The sequence below is a fragment of the Saccopteryx leptura genome, chromosome X, assembly GCF_036850995.1.
Source record: "Saccopteryx leptura isolate mSacLep1 chromosome X, mSacLep1_pri_phased_curated, whole genome shotgun sequence".
Taxonomy (NCBI): Eukaryota; Metazoa; Chordata; class Mammalia; order Chiroptera; family Emballonuridae; genus Saccopteryx; species Saccopteryx leptura.
The window spans coordinates 116,638,268-116,661,871 of NC_089516.1; the positions used below are offsets into that span (position 1 = coordinate 116,638,268).

The window sequence follows — 23,604 nt, forward strand, 5'->3', positions numbered from 1 at the left end:
AAATTGAACACAGGACATCCACATGCCGGGCCGACACTCTGCCACTGAACCAACTGGCCAGAGCCAAGAGTCAATTTCAACAAATTAATAAAAAGAACAGAAACCGCCCTGGCCGGTTTGCTCAGTGGTATAGCATCGGCCTGGCGTGCAGAAGTCCTGGGTTCGATTCCTGGCCAGGGCACACAGGAGAAGCGCCCATCTGCTTCTCCACCCCTCCCCCTCTCCTTCCTCTCTGTCTCTCTCTTCCCCTCCCGCAGTGAGGCTCCATTGGAGCAAAGATGGCCGGGCGCTGGGGATGGCTCCTTGGCCTCTGCCCCAGGCGCTGGAGTGGCTCTGGTCGCCACAGAACTACGCCCAGGAGGGGCAGAGCGTCGCCCCCTGGTGGGCGTGCCGGGTGGCTCCCGGTCGGGCGCATGTGGGAGTCTGTCTGACTGTCTCTCCCCGTTTCCAGCTTCAGAAAGATTAAAAAATAAAAGAAAAAAAAAGAACAGAAACCAGTAGGAAAATAGTCAAAATGTAGTAACCAACCAGACCATTGACAGAAACATAAAAAAAAATTATTTTTATTTATTTACTTATTTATTTTTACAGGGGGGGGGATAGACAGGGACAGACAGACAGGAACGGAGAGATGAGAAGCATCAATCATTAGTTTTTCATTGCGCATTGTGACCCCTTAGTTGTTCATTGATTGCTGTCTCACATGTGCCTTGACTGCGGGCCTTCAGCAGACCGAGTAATCCCTTGCTCGAGCCAGCGACCTTGGGTTCAAGCTGGTGAGCTTTACTAAAACCAGATGAGCCTGCGATCAAGCTGGCAACCTCGAGGTCTCGAATCTGGGTCTTCTGCATCCCAGTCTGATGCTCTATCCACTGCGCCACTGCCTGGTCAGGCAGAAACATAAAAATTTAAATGTATACGCCTAGCATATCCACATTTATATGAAATGGACTATATTATAGTCATTATCAAGGAGGCAGCTCAGGATGTACTGAAATTTTCTGAAAATTTACTTAAATGGGAGAATTAGAGCAGTCTTAACCATTGTAGTTTTTTAAAGTTTTTAGTTTGTTTTAAAAATTATAAATATTATATATACACGTATTTAAAAATATTGAAAAAAATCCTGAAATAAATAAGAAAGTAATAGTACTCTATATATGTTGCTGTAGTTTCCACCTTCCATAATACACTTATACATGTTTTCCTTCTTTCTGGTACCAATGTTTTTATGAAGGGCGAGAGTCTTTTATGATGATTCAGCCATGAAAATAACTAATAAACTGAAATGTAAAGGAACTTCCTTCTCAAACAGTTAAAATGAGTAACCTGATTTGGTTCAATAAATGTTTTTTCCTTATAAACAAGTGGTTTTTCCAAAAATAATACAATATTATACATACAATAGTTTAAATCAAAGTGCTATTGAAAGTTGAATTTTAACGTTTTGGTTTTGTGTCTGTCAAAAAGAAGTAACATTTCCTTATATGACAAAAACCAAACTGATCTGAGAGTCTCTAACCACCTAATATATTCAGGCTTTTTTGTCTGAGGTGATCCTATGATTCTTAATTTACATATAATGGTAAAAACCTAGATTGTCTTATCACTATAGACTAAAGCATATAAGGTCTTTGGCACCTAAGTTTTAATTAATTAGTAAATCCATTTCCATTGCTTCATATGGTATTCAGTACATGATGAAATATTCTTCATCACTGTGTGATAAAGTGGGGTGTTAGTATATTTTAATGATGCAGTACTTTTTCCTTGATTCCTATGAAATATATGCAGTGTTCCCTGTGATTATTAACTAAGGTCTTAGCATGCCAGCACTATTGTCTATATTAGTTTATATTATTTTTTCTTCATTTTCTTGTTGTTTTTTATTTGTATTTTTCTGAAGCTGGAAACGGGGAGAGACAGTCAGACAGACTCCCGCATGCGCCCGACCGGGATCCACCCGGCACGCCCACCAGGGGCAACGCTCTGCCCACCAGGGGGCGATGCTCTGCCCCTCCGGGGCATCGCTCTGCCGCGACCAGAGCCACTCTAGCCCCTGGGGCAGAGGCCAAGGAGCCATCCCCAGCGCCCGGGCCATCTTTTGCTCCAATGGAGCCTCGCTGCGGGAGGGGAAGAGAGAGACAGAGAAGAAGGAGGGGGTGGGGGTGGAGAAGCAAATGGGCGCTTCTCCTATGTGCCCTGGCCGGGAATCGAACCCGGGACTCCTGCACGCCAGGCCGACACTCTACCGCTGAGCCAACCGGCCAGGGCTCTTCAGTTTCTTTTAGCGTCCTTGTCATGTTATAACTTATCTTCACCATATAGGTCTTTACTTTCATTATCATTATTATTATTTTTATTGTGACACAGAGAGAGAATCAGAGAGAGGGACAGACAGGTGGAAGGGAGAGAGATGAAAAGCATCAATTCTTTGTTGCAGCACCTTAGTTCATTGATTGCTTTCTCACATGTGCCTTGGCCCCAGGTGTGGGGGGCAGCAGCAGAGCAAATGACCCCTTGCTCAAGCCAGTGACCGTGGGCTTCAAGCCAGCAACTTTTGGACTCAAGCCAGTGACCATGAGGTCATGTCTATGATCCCACGCTCAAACTGGTGAGCCCATGCTCAAGCCGGATGAACCCACACTCAAGCTGGCGACCTTGGGGTTTTGATCCTGGGTCATCTGAGTCTCAGTCTGATGCTCTATCCACTGTGACACTGCCTGGTCAATCCTTTACTTTCATTATTGACTCTTAATTTTACCCCCCCATTGAATCTAGATCAGGGGTCCCCAAACTACAGCCTGAGGGCCTCATGCAGCCCCCTGAGGCCATTTATCCGACCCCCGCCGCACTTCTGGAAGGGGCACCTCTTTCATTGGTGGTCAGTGAGAGGAGCACATTGACCATCTCATTAGCCAAAAGCAGGCCCATAGTTCCCATTGAAATACTGGTCAGTTTGTTGATTTAAATTTACTTGTTCTTTATTTTAAGTATTGTATTTGTTCCCATTTTGGTTTTTTTACTTTAAAATAAGATATGTGCAGTGTGCATAGGGGTTTGTTTATTTTTTTTATAGTCCGGCCCTCCAACGGTCTGAGGGACAGTGAACTGGCCCCCTGTGTAAAAAGTTTGTGGACCCCTGTTTTAGATGTTAATAAAATACTCAGCTCTTTTGACAGGGCAAGCTTTTACTGATAGATGATAAATAAAGTTGGTGTCTTTTAAATTTTTCTTAGCACAAGTTAGTGAAAGTATGAACATAGATTTTTATACTCATTATGCTTAAAATGATGACATTACTAAAAAGATTGCTACTGCTTATTTCATTTTAGGAGTAGTGAAGAAGTCCTTACTGCGGAAGATTGTGAAAATGTCTATCATCTGGTGTATTCAGCTCACCGGCCAGTAGCAGTAGCAGCTGGAGAATTTCTCTACAAAAAGTAAATTTATATTTCTGTTATTTATTTTCAAAGTATACTTTTGTGATAGTAATTTGTGTTATAATTTATGTTAAAATGTATATAACTTATTTTCTAAAAATTATCCAGTACAAGTAAAATTAAAACTTTCACAGTTTACTATTTTCTTTAAAAGGTTCGACTTACCTTCTTCAATTCCTTTAAGTTAACTCTTTAAAGGGAAAATGTACCCAAATCTTTTTTTTTTTTTTTGTATTTTTTTCCCCTGAAGTTGGAAATGGGGAGGCAGTCAGTCAGATTCCTGCATGCGCCTGACCGGGATCCACCCGGCATGCCCACCAGGGGGCGATGCTCTGCCCTTCTGGGGCATTGCTCTGTTGCAACCAGAGCCATTCTAGCGCTTGAGGCAGAGGCCATGGAGCCATCCTCAGTGCCTGGGCCAACTTTGCTTCAATGGAGCCTTGGCTGTGGGAGGGGAAGAGAGAGACAGAGAGGAAGGAGAGGGCGAGGGGTGGAGAAGCAGATGGGCACCTCTCCTGTGTGCCCTGGCCAGGAATTGAACCTAGGACTCCTGCACGCCAGGCCGACGCTCTACCACTGAGCCAACCGGCCAGGGTCTGTACCCAGATCTTTTAATGAATGTGTTTAAACAGGTACCCAAGTGTAGCACAATGCTAAGACCTTATCCTAATTTTCCTTTTTTTCTCTGATTCCAACTTCAAAAAAAAATTGCCTGACTTAGCAACGAAGTATTTATTAAAAAGAGTATATGATGCAAAACATTAATTCTACGGTTTTCCCTTTATTGCTGTTCATTGTTAGTTCTGTTTTTCCTTTTTTTAAAAAAAATTATTTATAAAGAAAAACAAATGCAATGTCCATAGAAAGAGGTCACTAAATCTAGGCTTTGGGATAACTATATAAGAAAGATAGAAGGCAAACATATTTTCAGTTTAAAGAGAAGAGTATTTATCATAAATTTATATGTATAACTGGTATAAGTTAGTCATTGTAATACTTTTATTAAAGGAAATGGTTGTATAAAATGCAGCAAGGTTTATAAAAAATTCACAAATTGGTACACAGTGGGGCAAAAGTAGGTTTGCAGTTGTGAATATGTGAAACTCAGTTTATTCTTGTATTATTATTTATTAATGTATTGTGATCTTTATGAACAAGTGGAAACCTACTTTTGCCCCAACTGTACAATTAGCTTGAAGTTAAAAGGGCTTGGAATGTACTAGAAAGGTTAATTGCAGTTACTCACCTGGGTATCACGTTGTACAGTATTACACCCACCCAGCTCCCATTGACTCCTTTGTTCGGTGCTTCAGTAAGCAATCCAGTCAGCTTTCTTTATTAGGAGATACTGTTTTTTGTTTTAAAAGTAAACATTCTGCATTGCTCACAGGCTCTTCAGTCGTAGAGATCCAGAGGAAGATGGAATGATGAAGAGAAGGGGGCGGCAAGGTCCAAATGCCAATCTTGTTAAGACATTAGTTTTTTTCTTCCTGGAAAGTGAGGTTGGTTGATGTTCATTTCTACTTATGCCAGTTTTTTAAAGGATATTCCTTCTATGTTCATGCAGGAGGAATCGTGTGTATATTTTTTATTCGTAATGTTTTTGACAGGTTTTGGTATCTTAGTAATGCTGTCCTCGTACAATGACTTGGGAAGCCCTAGGGCCATTTAAACTTCAGAATGAAAAGAAATGATTTGCTTATATATTGAGTTGATTAGTAAATATGTATTTTGTTTTATGCAACCATAATCGCTCCCATTCAGTTAAAATAAATTTGTCGTTTATTTTATAATAGAGAGTCGTTAAGTCATGTAATATTGATTCCAAATAGGCTCTAAATATGCATGCGTGCATATAAGTTTTTCAAAAATAAATTTCATGGTAATGATTATTGTAAGAAATGTTTAATGATACTGCCTAACAAGCTTTACTTATACACAGCAAGCTAAGGCAATTTCTTGTCTGTTCTTTCTTCCATCTGACCTCAAAAAACAGATTGCTGTTTGAGTTTGTACATGGTGTCCCCAAAGCTTCCATTATTTTGCGTTAAGGCTAGTATGCTATTTGTTTAAGAGCACATTGCTCTTTTTTCATTTTAGTTACATGAGCATGCAGCATACCTTGTGGATAGCATGTGGGACTGTGCTACTGAGCTGCTGAAAGACTGGGAATGTATGAATAGCTTGTTGCTGGAGGAGCCTGTTAGTGGAGAGGAAGGTAAGAATGTTTAATTATGGTATTTTTGTTGTCTAGCCAGTTTTGAAAATAGATTTTACTTATTCCATTTGTTTTAGTGTTAAATTAATTGAGTGGAAACCTTACTTTGTGAATAATCTTGTTTTTATATACATGAATATTATGCTATGTAGACAGATGTAGTTGCCATCAACATTCTTGATTTTTTGTTTTTAATCTGTGTTCATATTTTCTTTCCTCAAATTGTGGATCAGTGGCATACAGATTTGTAATGTTTAGGAAGGTTTAACTTGTTGTTTTGTTTTGTTCCCTTTCTATGATACAGTAATGGAATTTTCTTTAATATGTTAGGTCAGATTCTATCCCAGGCAGAAGGAACTGTTACATAATAATTAAAAATGGCATATAGGGAAAAGAAATGGATTAAGTCTTTCTGATTTTTTTTCAGCACTAACAGACAGACAAGAGAGTGCTCTGATTGAAATAATGCTTTGTACCATTAGACAAGCAGCTGAATGTCACCCTCCTGTGGGTAGAGGGACAGGAAAAAGGGTATGCCAGTATATTTTTAGTATTTTCAACTATGTTTCTCTTTCTTAATATGGTATAATAAAGTTATTTGTAACCATAGAAGCAAATTTTTGAAACCTTTTATTTTTCCAGGGGATCTTTGCTTGTACATAAATGTTAGAAGTAAAGTTTAAAGCATTAACAATTTTGGAAATTTCTTCCATAAGATATTTTGTTACTTACTACAGAGATTACAATGTTTACAGTTCTTACCTTTAAGACTGAATCTAGTGTTTGCCATTATAGAGTGGTGCATTTGCCTGTTCTGGTTTATTTTTAGATTTACTTTTAATAAATAAATTAATTTAACTGAGGAAATTCCTATTTCCTGTGATTAGATTTTAATGCATTATTGCAAAGTTTACATATATTTGCATTGTAGACCAACAATTCCATATATTTTCATACTTTTTTCTCTTTGAACTTAAGGTATATGATACATTCTATGTTTTTTTTTATTTTTTATTTTTTAATTGCTGGTAGCAACTTATTATGTTAAATTCAGAACCCATGGATCATGGCCTACAGCTTAGAGTAGGCTGAAATGCTATTCAGTGCCATTATTATATAAGCTCTTAAACTATATCTCCTGTTACTAATTGTTGCTTCTTGATTAGTCTAATTGGGTATTGATTTCCCATCTAGAAATATTCAAAGTTTTTTTGTTCTTGTTTTTGTTTTTCTTATAATGTATAAGTTATTCTCCTGGTCACTTTTGGGTTTCAGGTTTTATAGTAGAAATTTTTGTATCCATCACCTAAGATGTAGTTTTATTATTTATTTTGTACATCTTAAACTTGAGCACTGAACACTATCAGTGGCTTAATAAGTATTTATAAATATTGTATTACTTTAGGTGCTGACAGCAAAGGAAAAGAAGACCCAGTTGGATGACAGGACAAAAATCACTGAGCTTTTTGCTGTGGCCCTTCCTCAGTTATTAGCTAAAGTAAGTTTGAATGAATATCAGAATTTTACTAAGAAACAACAGGTTTTGTTTGAAATGTTACACAGAATTTTATCATGCTTACTTACCATTATTGTGTTTTTGACTCTTTTTAATTTCAAAGTACTCTATAGATGCAGAAAAGGTGACTAACTTGTTGCAGTTGCCTCAGTACTTTGATTTGGAAATATATACCACTGGACGATTAGAAAAGGTATGCTGTTTTCTGTGTTTGAAAATAAACCATGAAGAGTTACTAGGTTGATTCATCTCGTCATATTATTTTAAAATACTTTTAAAGTCTGTGTTTGTAACTTCTGATGGTAAAGTAAACATACTTACATGTCTTCTGTATTTTAGTAAGTTGGATTTAGAGTATGGCACTAATGAGGCTTCCCTTTGATTCATATATTACCAGCACACTCTCATTCCTAGCTGTTATGTGACTGCCACTGATCATATATAGATATTGGGGTTGGGTAATAGGATGATGGCAACTACAGAATTACAAAAGAAAGCAGCTAATATTCATTGCTGTTTCTATGATCAAAATTCTCACTGAAGCCCTATGCAGTGGGTGGTATTCCTATTAATGTTAAGGAAATCAATATGGGTAGATCAGTGTATTTGTTTACCATGACTAGAAAAACTCCTTAAAGTGCATGTCCTCGTTGTAGAATTACTTTATTTTAAGCTTTTCACTTTAGTTTTCATGGAAAGAAAAACCACTTTGATTTTGCAGCATTTGGATGCCTTATTACGACAGATCCGGAATATTGTAGAGAAGCACACAGATACAGATGTTTTGGAAGCATGTTCTAAAACTTACCATGCACTCTGTAACGAAGAGTTTACAATCTTCAACAGAGTGGATATTTCAAGAAGTCAACTGATCGACGAGTTGGCAGATAAATTTAACCGACTTCTTGAAGATTTTCTGCAAGAGGTATGTATTACAAATATATTGTCAGTTGGGCCCCTTTATTCAGTAACTGAATTTAGCCACTAGTCCTGGTGATGGTCCCTCACAAGTATGTTGAAAAGACGTTCAAAGTTTTTTTTTTGTTCTTTGATTTCATCATGATACTATTATTCTTCCACCAACATATATAGAAAGGTGGTAAAAGTTTGAGTTGGAGAAGGTGAATGAATGCAAAACTAACATTTTATTTAAAAAAGAAATGATCTGGGAAGTTACCAGGGTTTAGTTGAGTAAGGCATTGAAGGAATTGAAACCGTTAGGCATGATGACCAGGACAGTAGAGCTAGTCTCTAACCATGTAGTCTCAAAAAGAAAGGTGGTTCTTAAGTGCATGGTCTTTGATACTTTAAAGCCTTGAGAAATTGCTGTTACAGCCAATGTTGATTTTTGTGTTTTAGATGTTTTTCTGTTGTATTTCCAAAGAGGCTTAAAGTGTGGCACTCAAATACACTTGGATTTTTATTGTAATTTTTATCATTTCTGGAAATATGTTTAACAGTCTTCTTGGTTTGCATAAATAAAAACTTACACTTCTCAAATGACAACGTATCAGACAGGTTTCAGGTGCACATCTCCATATCACTGTCATTAATGCTGCAAAAAACATGGACTTTGTAATTTTCAGGTTTCTTGTTTAAGAATTACTTTTTCATCTTTCTTTTGTTGTGTGTCACATATTCCATGCTTACTAAGTTTTTCTTAATTGGCAGCTGTGCAAATATGTTGGTGTTCAGTGATCACATTCTTATTTAAAAATTTTAAAGGATCTACTCTTGTCTGGATATGATTGTGATTAGGACAAGTTAACTTAAAAACAAACAACTTTTTATTAATTTTTATTACTTTGTAGAAAAATTAAAGTTTAAAGAAAACTAAGGAGTTTTAGAGAGATAAAGGGTTTGTTTGTTTGTTTGAAGAAACTTAAATTTAATGGGGTGACATTGATCCCTAGGATCTCACAGGTTTTGTGGGGAACATCTGCATGGCGCTTGCTCTATACATTGTATTGTCAGCTCATCACCCAGAGTCAAACCAGCTTCTGTCACTGTATGTTTGGTTCTCTTACCCGCCACGACTCCCCCTCCCCTCTCCTTCTGACAACCGCCATACTTTTGTCCATGGACAGAGCCAGGGGTTCGATAGATAAGTTGGTAGCAGTTAATAAACTTTGAAAGTTTTATGTATTATGACTTACAAAATTTTTTAATTACTTGAGTTATCTAAAATTAAAGACTAGGATGTCTAGTCCTTACTTGTCCTTTAGGTGTTATTTTTATGATCTCTTGTTCTCTAGTGTATTTTTCATTTTTTTGTGTCACAGAGACAGAGAGAATCAGAGAGAGGGACAGACAGACAGGAAGGGGGAGAGATGAAAAGCATGAATTCTTCGTTGCAGCACCTTAGTTGATCATTGATTGCTTTCTCATATGTGTCTTGACCCAAGGGGGCTACAGCAGAGTGAATGACCCTTTGCTTAAGCCAGCAACCTTGGGCTCAAGCTGGTGAGCTTTACTCAAACCAGATGAGCCCACGTTGAAGCTGGTGACCTTGGGGTCTCGAACCTGGTTCCTCCAGGTTTCAGTACAATTGTCTGTCCACTGTGCCACCACCTGGTCAGGCTCTAATTTTTTTTTTTCCTTTTATATTTTTCCGAAGTTAGAAGAAGCAAGGAGGCAGCCAGGCAGACTCCCACATGCACCTGACCAGGATCCACCCGGCATTCCCACCAGGGGGTGATGCTCTGCCCATCTGGGTTGTTGCTCCATTGTGGCTGGATCCATTGTAGTGCTTGAAGCGAGGTCATGGAGCCGTTCTCAGTGCCCGGGCCAATCTTGCTCCAATGGAGTCTTGGCTGCGGGAGGGGAAGAGAGAGACAGAGAGGAAGGAGAGGGGGAGGGGTGGAGAAGCAGATGGGCATTTCTCCTGTGTGCCCTGACTGGGGAATTGAAACCTGGACTTCCACATGCTGGGCCGACACTCTACCACTGAGCCAACTGGCCAGAGTCTATAATATATATTTTTTATTGTCCTAATATATTTGTTACTGTAAAAGAGCAGATATCTTCTTATTTTGGAGTAAGGTTACTTAAAGAAAAAGGGAGAATGTCCTAACAACTGTGTGGACTCATTACTCCAGCCATATTCTTTTAAAGTTTGCCAGGTTTAGATATTGAATGACACAGTTAATATATGGTTTTTATCAGGTTTTTTCTTTTGAAGGGTAGTATCTCCAATATGATAGCCTCTAAAGATTCATTTGATGGTTACTAATGTTTAATATCATATAATTAATATTTATAGGGTGAAGAACCTGATGAAGATGATGCATACCAGGTATTGTCAACATTGAAGAGAATCACTGCTTTTCATAAGTAAGTTTCTGATTTGTTTTTTTTTATTTATGATTTTAATTTATTGTGTTTACATAGATTCAAGTTTCCCACCAAATATATCACTCCCCACCCCCGGTTTTTAATTTCTTAAAACTGTAGTGAAACTAGTTAGGTTGGTTTAAGCTTTGTCTCGAAAGCACAGAGGCTGCAGAGGTTGCCAGTTTGATCCCCAATCAGGGCACATACAGGAAGTTAGCAATGTTCCTGTCTGTCTGTCTGTCTCTCTCTCTCTCTCTCTCTCTCTCTCTCTCTGTCTCTCTCTCCTTCCCTCCCTATAATCAATAAATAAAATAAAAAACTAGCAAAACCAACTTGCATGTTTTGAGGTTACAATCTTCTCAGATTCTTTGCTAGGTTTCTTGTGTTTTAGAAGGGGGGAGAGTATTTGCTAGAGTCACGTTTTGAATTGGATAATAGCTGAAAAACATGCTTTTTAAAAAATACCCATTTCTTTTGTTGTGATGCATGTTAAAACGTTTACTTTGGCCCTGGCCGGTTTGCTCAGTGGATAGAGTGTTGCCCTTGTGTACGGGTTCGATCCCCAGTCAGGGCACACATAGAAGCAACCATTTGCTTCTTTTCCCCTCCTTCTACCCCTGTTTCTCTCTTACCCTCTCACAGTCAGTGGCTTGATTAGTTCGAGAGTTGGCCTTGGGTGTTGAAGATAGCTCGTTTGAGCCGAGCATCGGCCCCGACGGGGGTTGCCGAATGTTTTCTGATCAGAGTGCATGTGGGAATCTGTCTCTTTCTCCTCTCCTCTTACTTTAAAAATAAGTTTACTATATTTTAACAGCATTCTGTTAACATTAAGTCTAAGACAGATGTGATTAAACTTTTTAATATAATTTAATTTTTTTTTTACAGTGCCCATGACCTTTCAAAGTGGGATTTATTTGCTTGTAATTACAAACTATTGAAAACTGGAATTGAAAATGGAGACATGCCTGAGCAGGTTTTTTTTCTTTTTATTTACAATTTCCATACTTAACTTTGACAATGAAGGCTTGTGACTTTTAATTTTAACTGTATTTTCTTGGCTCTTTTTACAGATTGTTATTCATGCCCTGCAATGTACTCACTATGTAATCCTTTGGCAGCTTGCAAAGATAACTGAAAGCAGCTCTACAAAGGTTTGTGGCAGTTCAGTGGAGGTTCTATGAGATTAATATCATTAATTGTTTTCAGCAGACATAAATCTAATAGGACCAGTTTATTTTTTAAAAAAGTCTTGCTTACTTCTGACTTACTGTTTAGGCATATGTTCTTTTTAAAGAGCCCTGGCTGGTTGGTTCAGTGGTGGAGCGTCGGCCCAGCATGTGGAGGTTCTGGGTTTGATTCCCGGCCAGGACACAAAGGGGAAGCGCCCATCTGCTTCTCCCTCCTTCCCCCTCTCCTCTCTGTCTCTCTCTTCCCCTCCTGCAGCAAAGGCTCCATTAGAGCGAAGTTGGCCCCGGGTGCGGAGGATGATTCCATGGCCTCCGCCTCAGGCACTAGAATGGCTCCTGTTGCAAGGGAGCAACACCCCAGAGGGGCAGAGCATCGCCCCCTAGTGGGCATGCCGGGTGGATCCCGGCTGTGTGCATGCTGAAGTCTGTCTCTCTGCCTCCCTTCTTCTCACTTCAGAAAAATACAAAAAAAAAAAGTAATCGTGTTTGTAGTTTGATGCACTGGTTTTCAGTCACTGGTCCATGGACAAGTGCAGGTCTGCAGAAATTTCGTTCTGGTCTGCAAAAGAGTTGACTACCTTGATGTATGAAAGTTATAGAAGCCAGTCCATGGACAGGTGGTTGAAAAACCACTGGTTTTCATATACATTGATTGAAAACATGTTTTACTTGGGGGTATGATTTAATATTGAAAAACTGTTCACAATTGAGGGTGGCACAATTTAAGGATTTTCATATTCTCAAAAGTATTTAGTATATGATAGAAATAGAGATTTTGTAAATGACCAAGAGCCTTGGAGTCAAGCACATGCATCTGTTGGATTATATAAATTGATGATATACGAGTTACCTTGGAATTGTTTTTGCGATCACTTTGTTCATACTCAAAATCTCTCTGCTGATGTTTCGAATTGATAAATCACTTTCTGATCGACTGTAATATTCTAGCTACCATGTCTTAGAGCTTTCAGAATTTTATCTGTAATGGTAATCCTTGATCTGTTCTTTATTGACTGAACTAAACAGGACTGCCTTTTCCATTTGAAAATTGTAAGCCTGAAACACCATATTTATAGTAGATGTTGCCTTAAATATTATTTGTGCAATTTTTATAAATATTAATATCTGGACATTATAGAATTAGTTTTTTAGGTATTTTCCTCATAAAAGATCTGTCTCCCTTCTTTTCCTTCTCTCTCTTCCTTTCTTCCTCCCTCTCCTCGCTCTTTAAAGATCTAATTGGCTTTATTCAACAGTTCATGAATCGGACAGCATCCCTCTAGAAAATAGCAAGATGCTCCCAGGAATTCTCTTGATAATACATTTCTTTTGCATAAAAAAAACCCAAATTTTAAATGCTTAGAATTTTGTTGTTAAAATAGATTACTTTTTGTCAAACACTCAAGAATAACCAAACTTATAGTGGAAACATTGACCATATTAGAAAATATTACTGTTCATCTAAGTTGAAAGTACTAGGTTAAAAATTAAAATGGGGAAAAAGTTAATCCTTTTATTAGGGAAAAAGGGTAAAATGAATTAATTGGATACAGAATTGTTTATGCAGAAGATTGGTTGAGTTTTCCTCAAATCAATGTTCAAATAAGACCAGTTTATATTGAACTAGTCCGTTACATATAACAAATATGCACTGCTGTTCTATCATTTAGCATTCAGTACCAGAAAATAGGTCAAAGGTGATGCCTTAAATAAACTAGTGTATATGATCTTTATAGAGTGGTTTTCTGTTTTAACTTAACCGATAAATATTTAGAAATAGAGAAAATGCAAGAAACAGTTTCAGTTTTTAATATGCGAGTTTGAAACATTTGTATTTTTTTTAATTGGTGTAATACCACAAAGCTGATTTTTTAAATGTTTTTAAAAAGTACAACTAGTATCCTTTAAGTGAGAAATGAAAGGTGTAGTTTTTAAAAATTAGTTTCTCCCATTCATAAGTTGGCCACCCTTCAAATTACAAAGTGAGGTTGGAGTATAAATCTTGACTCTTTAAGCATTTTGAGTTAATGGATTTATTAAAGATAGCCACCTATAGAGTCAGATAAGTTTTCTTATTCTGAGAGACCCAGACCACTTCAGATGTTATCCATTAATGTACCTGACATTTCTAAGACTGCAATTTGTTGCGATTTTTAAGAAAAAATGGTATCATTTGTTTTTGTTTTCCTTTCTGATGAATCCTAAAGAGGAATTTAAATTTAAAGTACAAGCAGAGTGAATATATTTAAATGTATGATAATGTTTATATAATTTAAAATATCTTAAATAGTGAGTTTTTAATACAGTATTTTTAAATGTGAATTTTTTTAAAGGACGACTTGCTGCGTTTAAAGAAACAGATGAGGGTATTCTGTCAGATATGTCAGCATTACCTGACCAACGTGAATACTACTGTTAAGGAGCAGGTTAGTAATTACTATAGATAGCAAACTTTTTAAGCAATGTTAAAAAATACCTGAACTAACATAGAAAATTGATCAAAATACAAATAATTTATATCCATCCATTTATACCATGCTCAAAAAATGGATTAATATATTACTTTCATATAGAGTTTATAAATTGCATTATAGGTTCCCCTCATTGTAGTTATTCTGTGTTATCGTTTTTTTATGAGACTTGGTAAACAGACCCATATATCAAATGAAATATATGAAATCACAAGTGTTATTCCTGAAAGCAACAAGTATAACAAGTATGCCTCAGGAAGGAAAGGTGCATACAGATTTCTCATCTCTGAGAATATTATCAGATTTTGACATTCCTGACTGTCCTGATTGTGTACGTTATTTTTTCTTATGTGGACTATTTCAGTCAGTCACTTCCCTGCCTTCAAAGTATTACCTTCTTACCCCATACATGCTCATGATTCTAATACTGCCAACTTCACTCATTTTGTATCTATATAGCTACCTGGTGCCATAGATAGTTTTCCCACCTATAAAATAAATTCTGATCGTGGGACTAAGAGCTTACTTAGCTCTGCTTCCCTAATAGAGGATTAATCTTTTTGGGCACATGCTTTTTAAATGCCTTTATGAGATAGATGTTTTTATAATCATTTAATTACAATAATCATGCCTCGCATAAATCACATTGGCTATGATGCTGCCACTGCACAAAGCTTTTATAATCATTTAATAAGAAATAATAATTATACAGTTAAAATGTTTATGATGATTTCAAGGTATGACCATTTCATCTTGCTTAGCCTTTGTATATTGGATTTAGAGATCCATTAGTCATTGTAAGTGCTATTTTAGCTCGTGTTATATTGGGTACTGTTTGTTTTAATTTAGGGTGTAGTTGCTTCTTAAAGCTACCAAGATAGTTGTTTAAATATAAGTGTTCCAACTATAAACCTACCAAGTCAGTCATTCCTTTTGTTTGACACTTTATTTCACTTAAAAAAATGAAAACTAGTATTAAAGAAACACATTTGGATTGTTATAGCTAAAACTTTACATTTGAGACTAAACTGTTGGTCTCATTTTTCTTCTTTTTCCCAACTCCCTGTTATTCCTCCCATGTATGCATGCTTGGTCACAAATAAATTAGAATATACTACATAGACAAATCCATTTACTGGATTTTTTATTTTCTTGTAAAAGTATAAAGTATGTTGCCACAGTCCTTGGCCAGGTAGCTCTGTTGGTTGGAGCATCATCCAGATGTGCCAAGGATACAGGTTCCATCCCTTTTCAGGCACATACAAGACTCAACCAGTGAATGCACAGATAAATGGAACAACAAATCAGTGAATGTCTGTCTCTCTGTTTCTCTCTAAAATAGAAAAAAAAAGGTTTATTGCCACAATTATTGCACTACTGAGTTCTTTCCAGTTTTAGGTATATAGTTTTGTACTGCAGGAATAATAAAGTATTTGGGAATTTAATTTTCATCTGTATAATTCAGGTGAAAGGAACAAAATTTCTGAGGGTAGTAAATTGAGTTTAGAGCTAAACTCTTAAAATGGGATTTTAATGAAATATGCACTGATCCAAACTCAGTACACAAAATATTACTTGATATTTTCATATGCCATCAAGTTATTCAGCTTAATATTCCCGATTCTTTTTCTACAGTGTTGACACATAATTGTTTATATAATTTGTTCAAGTCTTGGGAGAGGATTTAGTCATTAAATAGCTTGTGTGCAGTCTTCCTAACAAGCTTCTGGGCTGTGTCCTGATCAGCTCTCTTGGCCTGCCAGCTCACCTAATTAACATCACCGTATTTATCATGTTGTGTTATTACTATGTATGTTGCAAAAGTTTTTGTAAATCATATCAAACTATAACTGTAGTAGTAAAATAAGGAGAAGAGACTTAAAGAAGAGGGAAAATCATAAAGAGAAAGAAAATAAATGTGGTTAGTTCCCAAAAGGTAAAACTAGTATTAAGATCTGCTCTGCATTTTATAATCTGCATTTCTAGCATTCTTTCTTTAAATGTAATTTTCTGTTGACTTGTGACAACAAAATTCTATTTTCATTAACCCTTCCTAACAGATAACTTTTTCTAGTTACCTTCTGACTGTATAGTTTTGTTAAGCTCCTTAAAATATAACTTCAACTGTAAGTTTATTATGCTGTGAGGTTTGACTGATGATTGGTAAGCAGGCCCATACCTGCTTGTTTTTTTCTGCCTAAGCACCACATATATTAATAATGAGAGTGCTTAAGAAATACTAGAGAGTTTGTGATTTCTCTTCTAAGATCTTCTATGAGCTATTCATCTTCTTGGCATCAAGTTTCCCTTCCATAGAAGAAAAGAATGATACCAAGTTAATGCATTATTTCATATTTGAGAATATATACCACAAAATAATTTATAATATAGAACAGTGTTTTTCAACCACCAGTCCGTGAGAAATTTTCTGTCTGCAAAAGTGTTAACTACCTGCTATTGTAGGAGCATTATAGACCCTATGATCTTAGTCGAATTAGCTTTTTCTCAGGGTGATTTCTGCCTTAGCGGTCCCTGAAATACTTCTATTTTCACCTGTCCCCAAGCGTAAAATGGTTGAAAACTACTATTAGAGAGTGTAGAATTTGAGGTCTGGAAACCTGAGGTTGAGTCCTGACTGCATGTTTTGGTGTTGTTAGCATGTTACACAAGTTATTTTAAGTAGCTTAAAAAAAAACAAACAAAAAAAAAACTTTTTGTGAAATTATCTTGCAGTTAGTAAGGCATGATGTAAATATTAGTAGTCATTATTACAGAAATTACACTGCTCGGGTTTCAAAATCTTAGGAAAATACTATATATTGATTTTTTCCTCAGAATTTCAAATACAGAAATTTAGATTGTATTTCCGTATGAAATGTGTAAGTTACTTGTGGCAGTTGATGAGAAACCTTGATTTATATCCTATCGTCTTTTTTTTAAAATAGGCCTTCACTATCCTATGTGATATTTTGATGATCTTCAGCCATCAGATTATGTCAGGAGGCCGTGACATGTTAGAGCCATTAGTTTACAGCCCTGATTCTTCATTGCAGTCTGAGCTGCTCAGCTTTATTCTGGATCACGTCTTCATTGAACAGGACGATGATAACAACAGTGCAGGTGATTTTACTTCCAGCTGTTTGTTAAGTATGTATATCTACCGTAAATAAAATTTCAGTTGCAACGATGTGTAAAGTGCTGCACTGCTACTTGCTATTTTATTCCCCAAACAGGAAACAGATCTTCCAGCGTATTTGTGTTCATCTCCTGTAACATTCAAAGGCAGCGTGCTGTCACAGAGCATACACTTTGGAGTCAGATCTTTGCATCCTACTAGCCTGAGCCTGTTTTTGTCATTTATAACTAGCTGTTTCACAGAATATATGAGCTAATTAAACTGGTCAAAGTGACCAGTACAGTGCCTGGGCATATAGGTACTCAATGAAATTTATTCTCCCTTCCCTCTAATCAGTGGTCATACTAATGTACAGGTAGTTTGATCAGAATGAAGTGTTTCTTTAAGTGATATTTTTGTTGTAGACTTTTATTAAATAAGTTTTTATATTTTAGTGAGGGTATTAATCTGTATAATTTATCCATATTAGAAATGTTTGAAACTATTCTGTAAAAGTCTACAAGTTCAAAGGATCTAGCTTTGCCTAGGGTTAAGTTACTCTTGATACCCTAATTGTATACACAGTTTCTTGCTTAAGGCAAACAAAGGTCATGCAAACCAAATAGTATTTGGTGGCTTCTTTATGTGTTTTTTTTTCTCTAAATGCTTGGTGATACTTTATTATTAATGGGCATTAATTATTTTAATGCCCTTTATTTTGTCTGTGTTTGTGTGAAATATTATTTATTTGTTTTTACATTTTTATTTTTTCAATTACAGTTTACAAATATGGTTTCTTATTAGTTTCAGGTATATAACATAGTGGCTGCACAGACATATACTTTAGAAAGTGTTTTCCCAATACCTCCAGTAGCCGCCTGTCAACATACATAGTTATTACAATATTGACTGTATTCCCTGTGCTTTAACTGCCAACTTGTGCTTCTCTGTCCCTTCACCTTTTTGTTTCTAGGTTTGTTTTCAAATTGAAGATATACTTGAAAGACACTATAACATCAATATATATATATATATATATATATCCATACATAAACTGACTCATCAGTGTAAATTAGTGTCTGAATAAATATATGTAATTCTAGACAGGGTTCAAAATTCTTAATATCTCAGTAATCCAGTGTCTACGGAGAAAAGGCTATATATCTCTAGTTCCAGAGAGTAGTACTTAACAATGTTGTATAGAAATCTGTCACAACCACAGCATCATCATTAGTAAAAGCTAGCTTATATATTCATTGTAATTTTGCAGAGTAAACTGTGTTGTTTCTTAGCAAATGTTTTGTCATTCCGAAATGTGCACTGTAATAACACTTTTTCTGAGGGTCTGTTTTATTTTCCTATTCTCAAAATTTAGTTCTAACTTATTAGAGCAGTTATCAAGGATTATCAGAGACAAGGTAAAATAAATAGTTGTTTAAAAGAGGATTCTTATTTCACACACACAAAATTTTTTTTAGCTTGACTGGTGGTGGCACAGTGGATAGAGAATCGACCTGGGATGCTAAGGTCCCAGGTTCAAAATCCTGAGGTTGCTGACATGATTGGCTTGAGTGTGGGATCATCGACATGATCCCATAATCTCTGGCTTGAACCCCAAGGGCTGTTGGCTTCAGGAAAGGCTCACTGGCTCAGCTGGATCCCCCTGTTCAAGGCACTTAGGAGAAGCATTCAGTGAACAACTAAGGTGCCGCAACTACTATGAATTGATACTTCTCGCCTCTTTCCCTTGCGCCTCTGTCTCTCTCAAAAGAAAATGTGTGTGTGTGTGTGTATAACATTGAGAACCTGACATTGAAGACCTAACAGGATATGCACCTCTTGTTCACAAAAGAGGAAATAGAAATGGCTAAATAAACATAAGAAAAACTTCACTGATGACCAAAGAAATGTAAATAAATATATATATTGTAAGTAATTTCATTTGTAAAATTTGTCCAGAGGAAAATTCCTTACATAGCTTTTTATGTAAGAGGCTTCATCATAATTTTATTTTCAGCATCAAAAAATTAGAAACAACCCTCTGGCAGTGCATGGAGGCTGTTGTCTGTCCTCTTGATAACTGAATGTCAAGATCTCACATCAGAGCAAATATAATTTCTGAGGTTGGTGACCCTCAGGTAACAAAGGGCCTTAATCCAGAGACATTGAATAGGTAGAACCTATCCTATTAGGAAAGTAGATGAATGTGTTAGACCAAGTCTAGCCTGGCTTAACTAAACATCAGTTCCTCCGACTCACTCTACCTGTTCCTGTTCCTGTTCCTGTGCACCAGGTAGCCTTCTATTTCTTTTACTTCACAAAAATTTTGTTTACTGAAATGAATGGACTGGTCATTCACTAAGATACTGAAAGTGATAATTTTAATTGCATTTAAATGTTCTTTTTTATTTTTTTAAATTCTCCAAAATAAATGTATTTTTTTAGTGAGAAATATATATATATATATACTTGAATTGAAATACAGATGGTTTAATGTTTGGAACTCTTCCCCCAGATGGTCAGCAGGAGGATGAAGCCAGTAAAATTGAAGCTCTGCACAAGAGGAGAAATTTACTTGCTGCATTTTGTAAGCTGATTGTATACACTGTCGTGGAGATGAATACAGCTGCAGATATCTTCAAGCAGTATATGAAGGTAAGGTTGGAAAAATGAATACAAGACATTTTTATAATGTTTAAAAGACAATGTAAAATTGGCTTTTATGCTTGGTTGTTGTTGACTTTTTTAAAATTGTAAATCCCTTTCCTAGTATAAAAGAAATCTCTTTTAAAATATTTAACGTTTACAGTAGCATTTTCTCTTATCTGTACTCCATTATAATGGACATTTTAGGTTTATTGAGTTCATTTGCATTTGGAATCTAAGACAACTTAAATTGTTACTGTTAGAAACATAAGATGGTATCCTGCCCTGCTTGATGGAGCATTAACAGGTCTTGTTTTAGCAGTCAGGAGACCTAGATGTTACAGTTTTGGCGTGGTGACTATGCAGCTTGTGGTCTTGAATAACTCAGTGCTTTTTGTGTGTGCCTTTCTTCATTGGTTCTTTAGGGTCTCAGATTCTGATTTGACTCAAAGTAGGTTATTCACAATTTTCATAAATTCACATGAAATTTTCTAATTTTTAATTGGTAGTAGGAAAGGATATTAATTGTACTAATGAAATATGACTACATGTGGTAAGTGTTTTTCTTCACTCATTTCTCAAGTAAAATCTAATTATAAATGTATGTATTTATTTATTTAGAGACAGACATACTAGGAAGGAGAGAGATGAGAAGCATCAACTTGTAGTTGAAGCACTTTAGTTGTTCATTGATTGCTTCTCATATGTGCCTGGGGGGGGGGGCTCCAGCCGAGCCAGTGACCTTGGGCTTCAAGCTGGCTTACCACATGCTCAAGCTGGACAAGCCCACACTCACGCCAGTGACCTAAAGGTTTCAAACCTGAGTCCTCAGTGTCCCAGGTCAGGGCTCTGTCCACTGCACCACTGCCAGTCAGCCATAAATGCGTGTTTGTGTTTATTTTTAAGTCTTTTATGAAATAAAATAAATTTGTCAAAATCTAATTCTCTTTGGAATACTTTCCTACATATGGAGCCCTATAACCATTGTAATGGTTATATAATCATTATAACCATTATAAGATATTTGGCATAATAATTGATTTAAAAAACTAAATTTGTTTATGAAGTCATTTTGTAGGTTTTAAACTTTTATACTTAAAATTTAGGTATTTTAGATTAAAGTCAATTTTTTTAGTCATAAGAGCATGGTTATCCTGTGTTAACTTTAATAGTTGTGTGCATTTTAAAACAATCTTGAATTCAAAAAAATTATGTGCACTGTGTGATGTAAATGTTCACCTGCAATGTTTTCTTTTAAATATTAACAGATTATTAGTTTGTATAAGACAAGTTAATAAAGTTGGAAACTGCCAGTAGCAATGTTATGAAGTAACTGACTATATTCATGTTTTTAATAGTTCAGAAAGAGCACAAGAACTTTGTATCCTTTGTGTTATTTCTGAAAATAACCTAATTATTGTTTTATAATAAAGTTACGGTAACATTCTTTTGTGTTTTTAAAGGCATGATTTTAGCCAGATATATAACTTTGTGACATGCTTGCATGATTAACCTAAAATTAGTTTTATTGTCCAGTAGTTTTAAAAGCTAAAGCTCTAATTTGTACAAATTTCCTTTTTAGTATTATAATGACTATGGAGATATCATCAAAGAAACAATGAGTAAAACAAGGCAGATAGACAAAATTCAATGTGCGAAGACCCTTATTCTCAGTTTGCAACAGGTAAGACTTTAAGAGTACCAGCTTTACACTAAGACAATTAACAATAAATATACTGCTCATAAGAATTAGGGGATATTTCAAAATGAGTATGAAGCTATAAAACATCCCCTAATTTTTGTGAGCAGCATAGTTCTCAAAGTAATAGTGGAAAAATGGGTAAAGGATGCAGTGGACAATTCACAAAAGTAGAAATAAAAGATATTCAGTCTTCCTAGTAGACATTGTGCAAGTCAGATTTTTTGTTTCACACTGGCAAGTTTAGCAAAACCTATAGCTAATAGGTCTTATCAGTGTATATTTGTACAACCTTCCTGGTAGACACTTTGGCAGTATATGTCAAAATTTCTCTGTGTGCCATTTGAGACAGCAGTTCTCCATTAAAAAATTTATCCAAGGTAGTAATAGGACAAGTTTGCAAAAATGAATGTATAGGATTGTATATAGCAACACTGTATATAATAACAAGGAATTAGAAATAATCTAAATGTTCACCCATAGGATATTAAGTGAATATATTATGGAATACATTTCTGCAGTGGCTGTTACATAGCACTTAAAATAGGTTTTAAGTAGGTTTGATTTCATTAATGTGAAAAGATTTCCACAGTATATATAGTTTAAATGTAAAGGAAACAAGATGACAATACAGCATCCCTATAAAATTGTACATAGCTCTATGTCTAGCTGGAAAAATAATCACTAAGCTGTTAGCTGTGGTTTACTTGCTTTGGTAGGGTTCAGATGAATTTTACTTTTTTCTTTGTATATTTCCATATTTATTTTAATTTTTAATTTAGTCTTATGATCAAAATTGAATAGCCATTTTCATTTTGGTAGGCAGCTTTAATTAAGTAAAAATTATTTGCTTAGTGTACTTTTGTCTAAGAGGCCAAATGCATTCTAAACATAGCCCATTTCAATTTTGATAAACTTTATTCTTTTTCAAAATCTAGGTATGAAAGTTTTAAATTCATTTGCATATTCTTAAAAGGTTTTAAAGGTAGCATTTAAATAACTTCTTTTTATAAAATAATAGCTGCTTTCTGTAGAAAGTTCGGAAAATACAGGAACTAGGGACAGTACAATTTATCTTTAATTTTTTCTCAGTTAGCAATGCTTTTAGGTTTTATAGCCTTAGCCTTTCTTATGCCTATATGAAATCTTGTTCTTACAAAATTAAGTCATTTTGCATTCTAGTTTGCAAGCCTTAACAAAGTCTCAATACTTTCATGCCATTAAATACTTCACTCACCTGACCTGTGGTGGCGCAGTGGGTAAAGTGTTGACCTGGAATGCTGTAGTCACTGGTTCAAAACCCTTGGCTTGCCTGGTCAAGGCACATATGGGAATTGATGCTTTCTGTTCCTTCCCTCCCCCCCCCTCTCTCTCCTCTCCAAAATGAATAAATAAAAAATATTAAATATTCTATTTTATAGAAGGACCTTAATTTAACCAAGATCTCTTTTTGTTTGTTTGTTTGTTTGTTTGTTTCTTTCTTTCTTTCTTTCTTATTTATTTATTTACTTATTACAATTTTTTGCCATTATAAATAGCTAAAACAAACTTTGGGAGGTATTTTTCTAAAGTGAGAAGCAGGGAGGCTAAGCAGAGAGATAGACTCCTGCATACACCCTACTGGGATTCACCCGGCATGCCCACTAGGGAGCAACAATGCTCTGCCCATTTCGGGTGTTGCTCCGTTGCAACTGGAGCCATTGTAATGCCTGAGGCAGAGGCCATGGAGCCATCCTCAGCACCCAGGCCAACTTGCTCTAATGGAGCCTTGGCTGTGGCAGAGGAAGAGAGAGAGAGGGCAAGAAAGGAGAGGGGGAAGGGTGGAGAAGCAGATGGTCACTTCTCCTGTGTGCCCTGGCTGGGAATTAAACCCAGGAATTCTACATGCTGGGCCAACGCTCTATCACTGAGCCAACTGGCCAGGGCCAAAGCAAACATTTTTGTACTTGTGTGTGTGTACAGTTAATATTATTCCT

General features: G+C 36.1%; 1 protein-coding gene across 6 annotated transcripts in view; it reads left to right on the forward strand.

The window, feature by feature from the left end:
- Window positions 1-23,604, forward strand: part of STAG2 (STAG2 cohesin complex component) — a 150,103-nt gene that overhangs the window by 101,263 nt on the left and 25,236 nt on the right. For all 6 annotated transcript variants that reach the window (XM_066357627.1, XM_066357628.1, XM_066357631.1 and 3 more), the window contains 14 exons: window positions 3,336-3,443; window positions 4,834-4,945; window positions 5,544-5,661; window positions 6,089-6,192; window positions 7,067-7,159; window positions 7,281-7,370; window positions 7,899-8,102; window positions 10,440-10,510; window positions 11,396-11,483; window positions 11,581-11,661; window positions 14,031-14,123; window positions 17,114-17,288; window positions 19,799-19,938; window positions 21,512-21,613. In XM_066357627.1, the coding sequence (XP_066213724.1) occupies window positions 3,336-3,443; window positions 4,834-4,945; window positions 5,544-5,661; window positions 6,089-6,192; window positions 7,067-7,159; window positions 7,281-7,370; window positions 7,899-8,102; window positions 10,440-10,510; window positions 11,396-11,483; window positions 11,581-11,661; window positions 14,031-14,123; window positions 17,114-17,288; window positions 19,799-19,938; window positions 21,512-21,613 (1,579 nt within the window). The remainder of the gene's footprint in view (window positions 1-3,335; window positions 3,444-4,833; window positions 4,946-5,543; window positions 5,662-6,088; window positions 6,193-7,066; window positions 7,160-7,280; window positions 7,371-7,898; window positions 8,103-10,439; window positions 10,511-11,395; window positions 11,484-11,580; window positions 11,662-14,030; window positions 14,124-17,113; window positions 17,289-19,798; window positions 19,939-21,511; window positions 21,614-23,604) is intronic.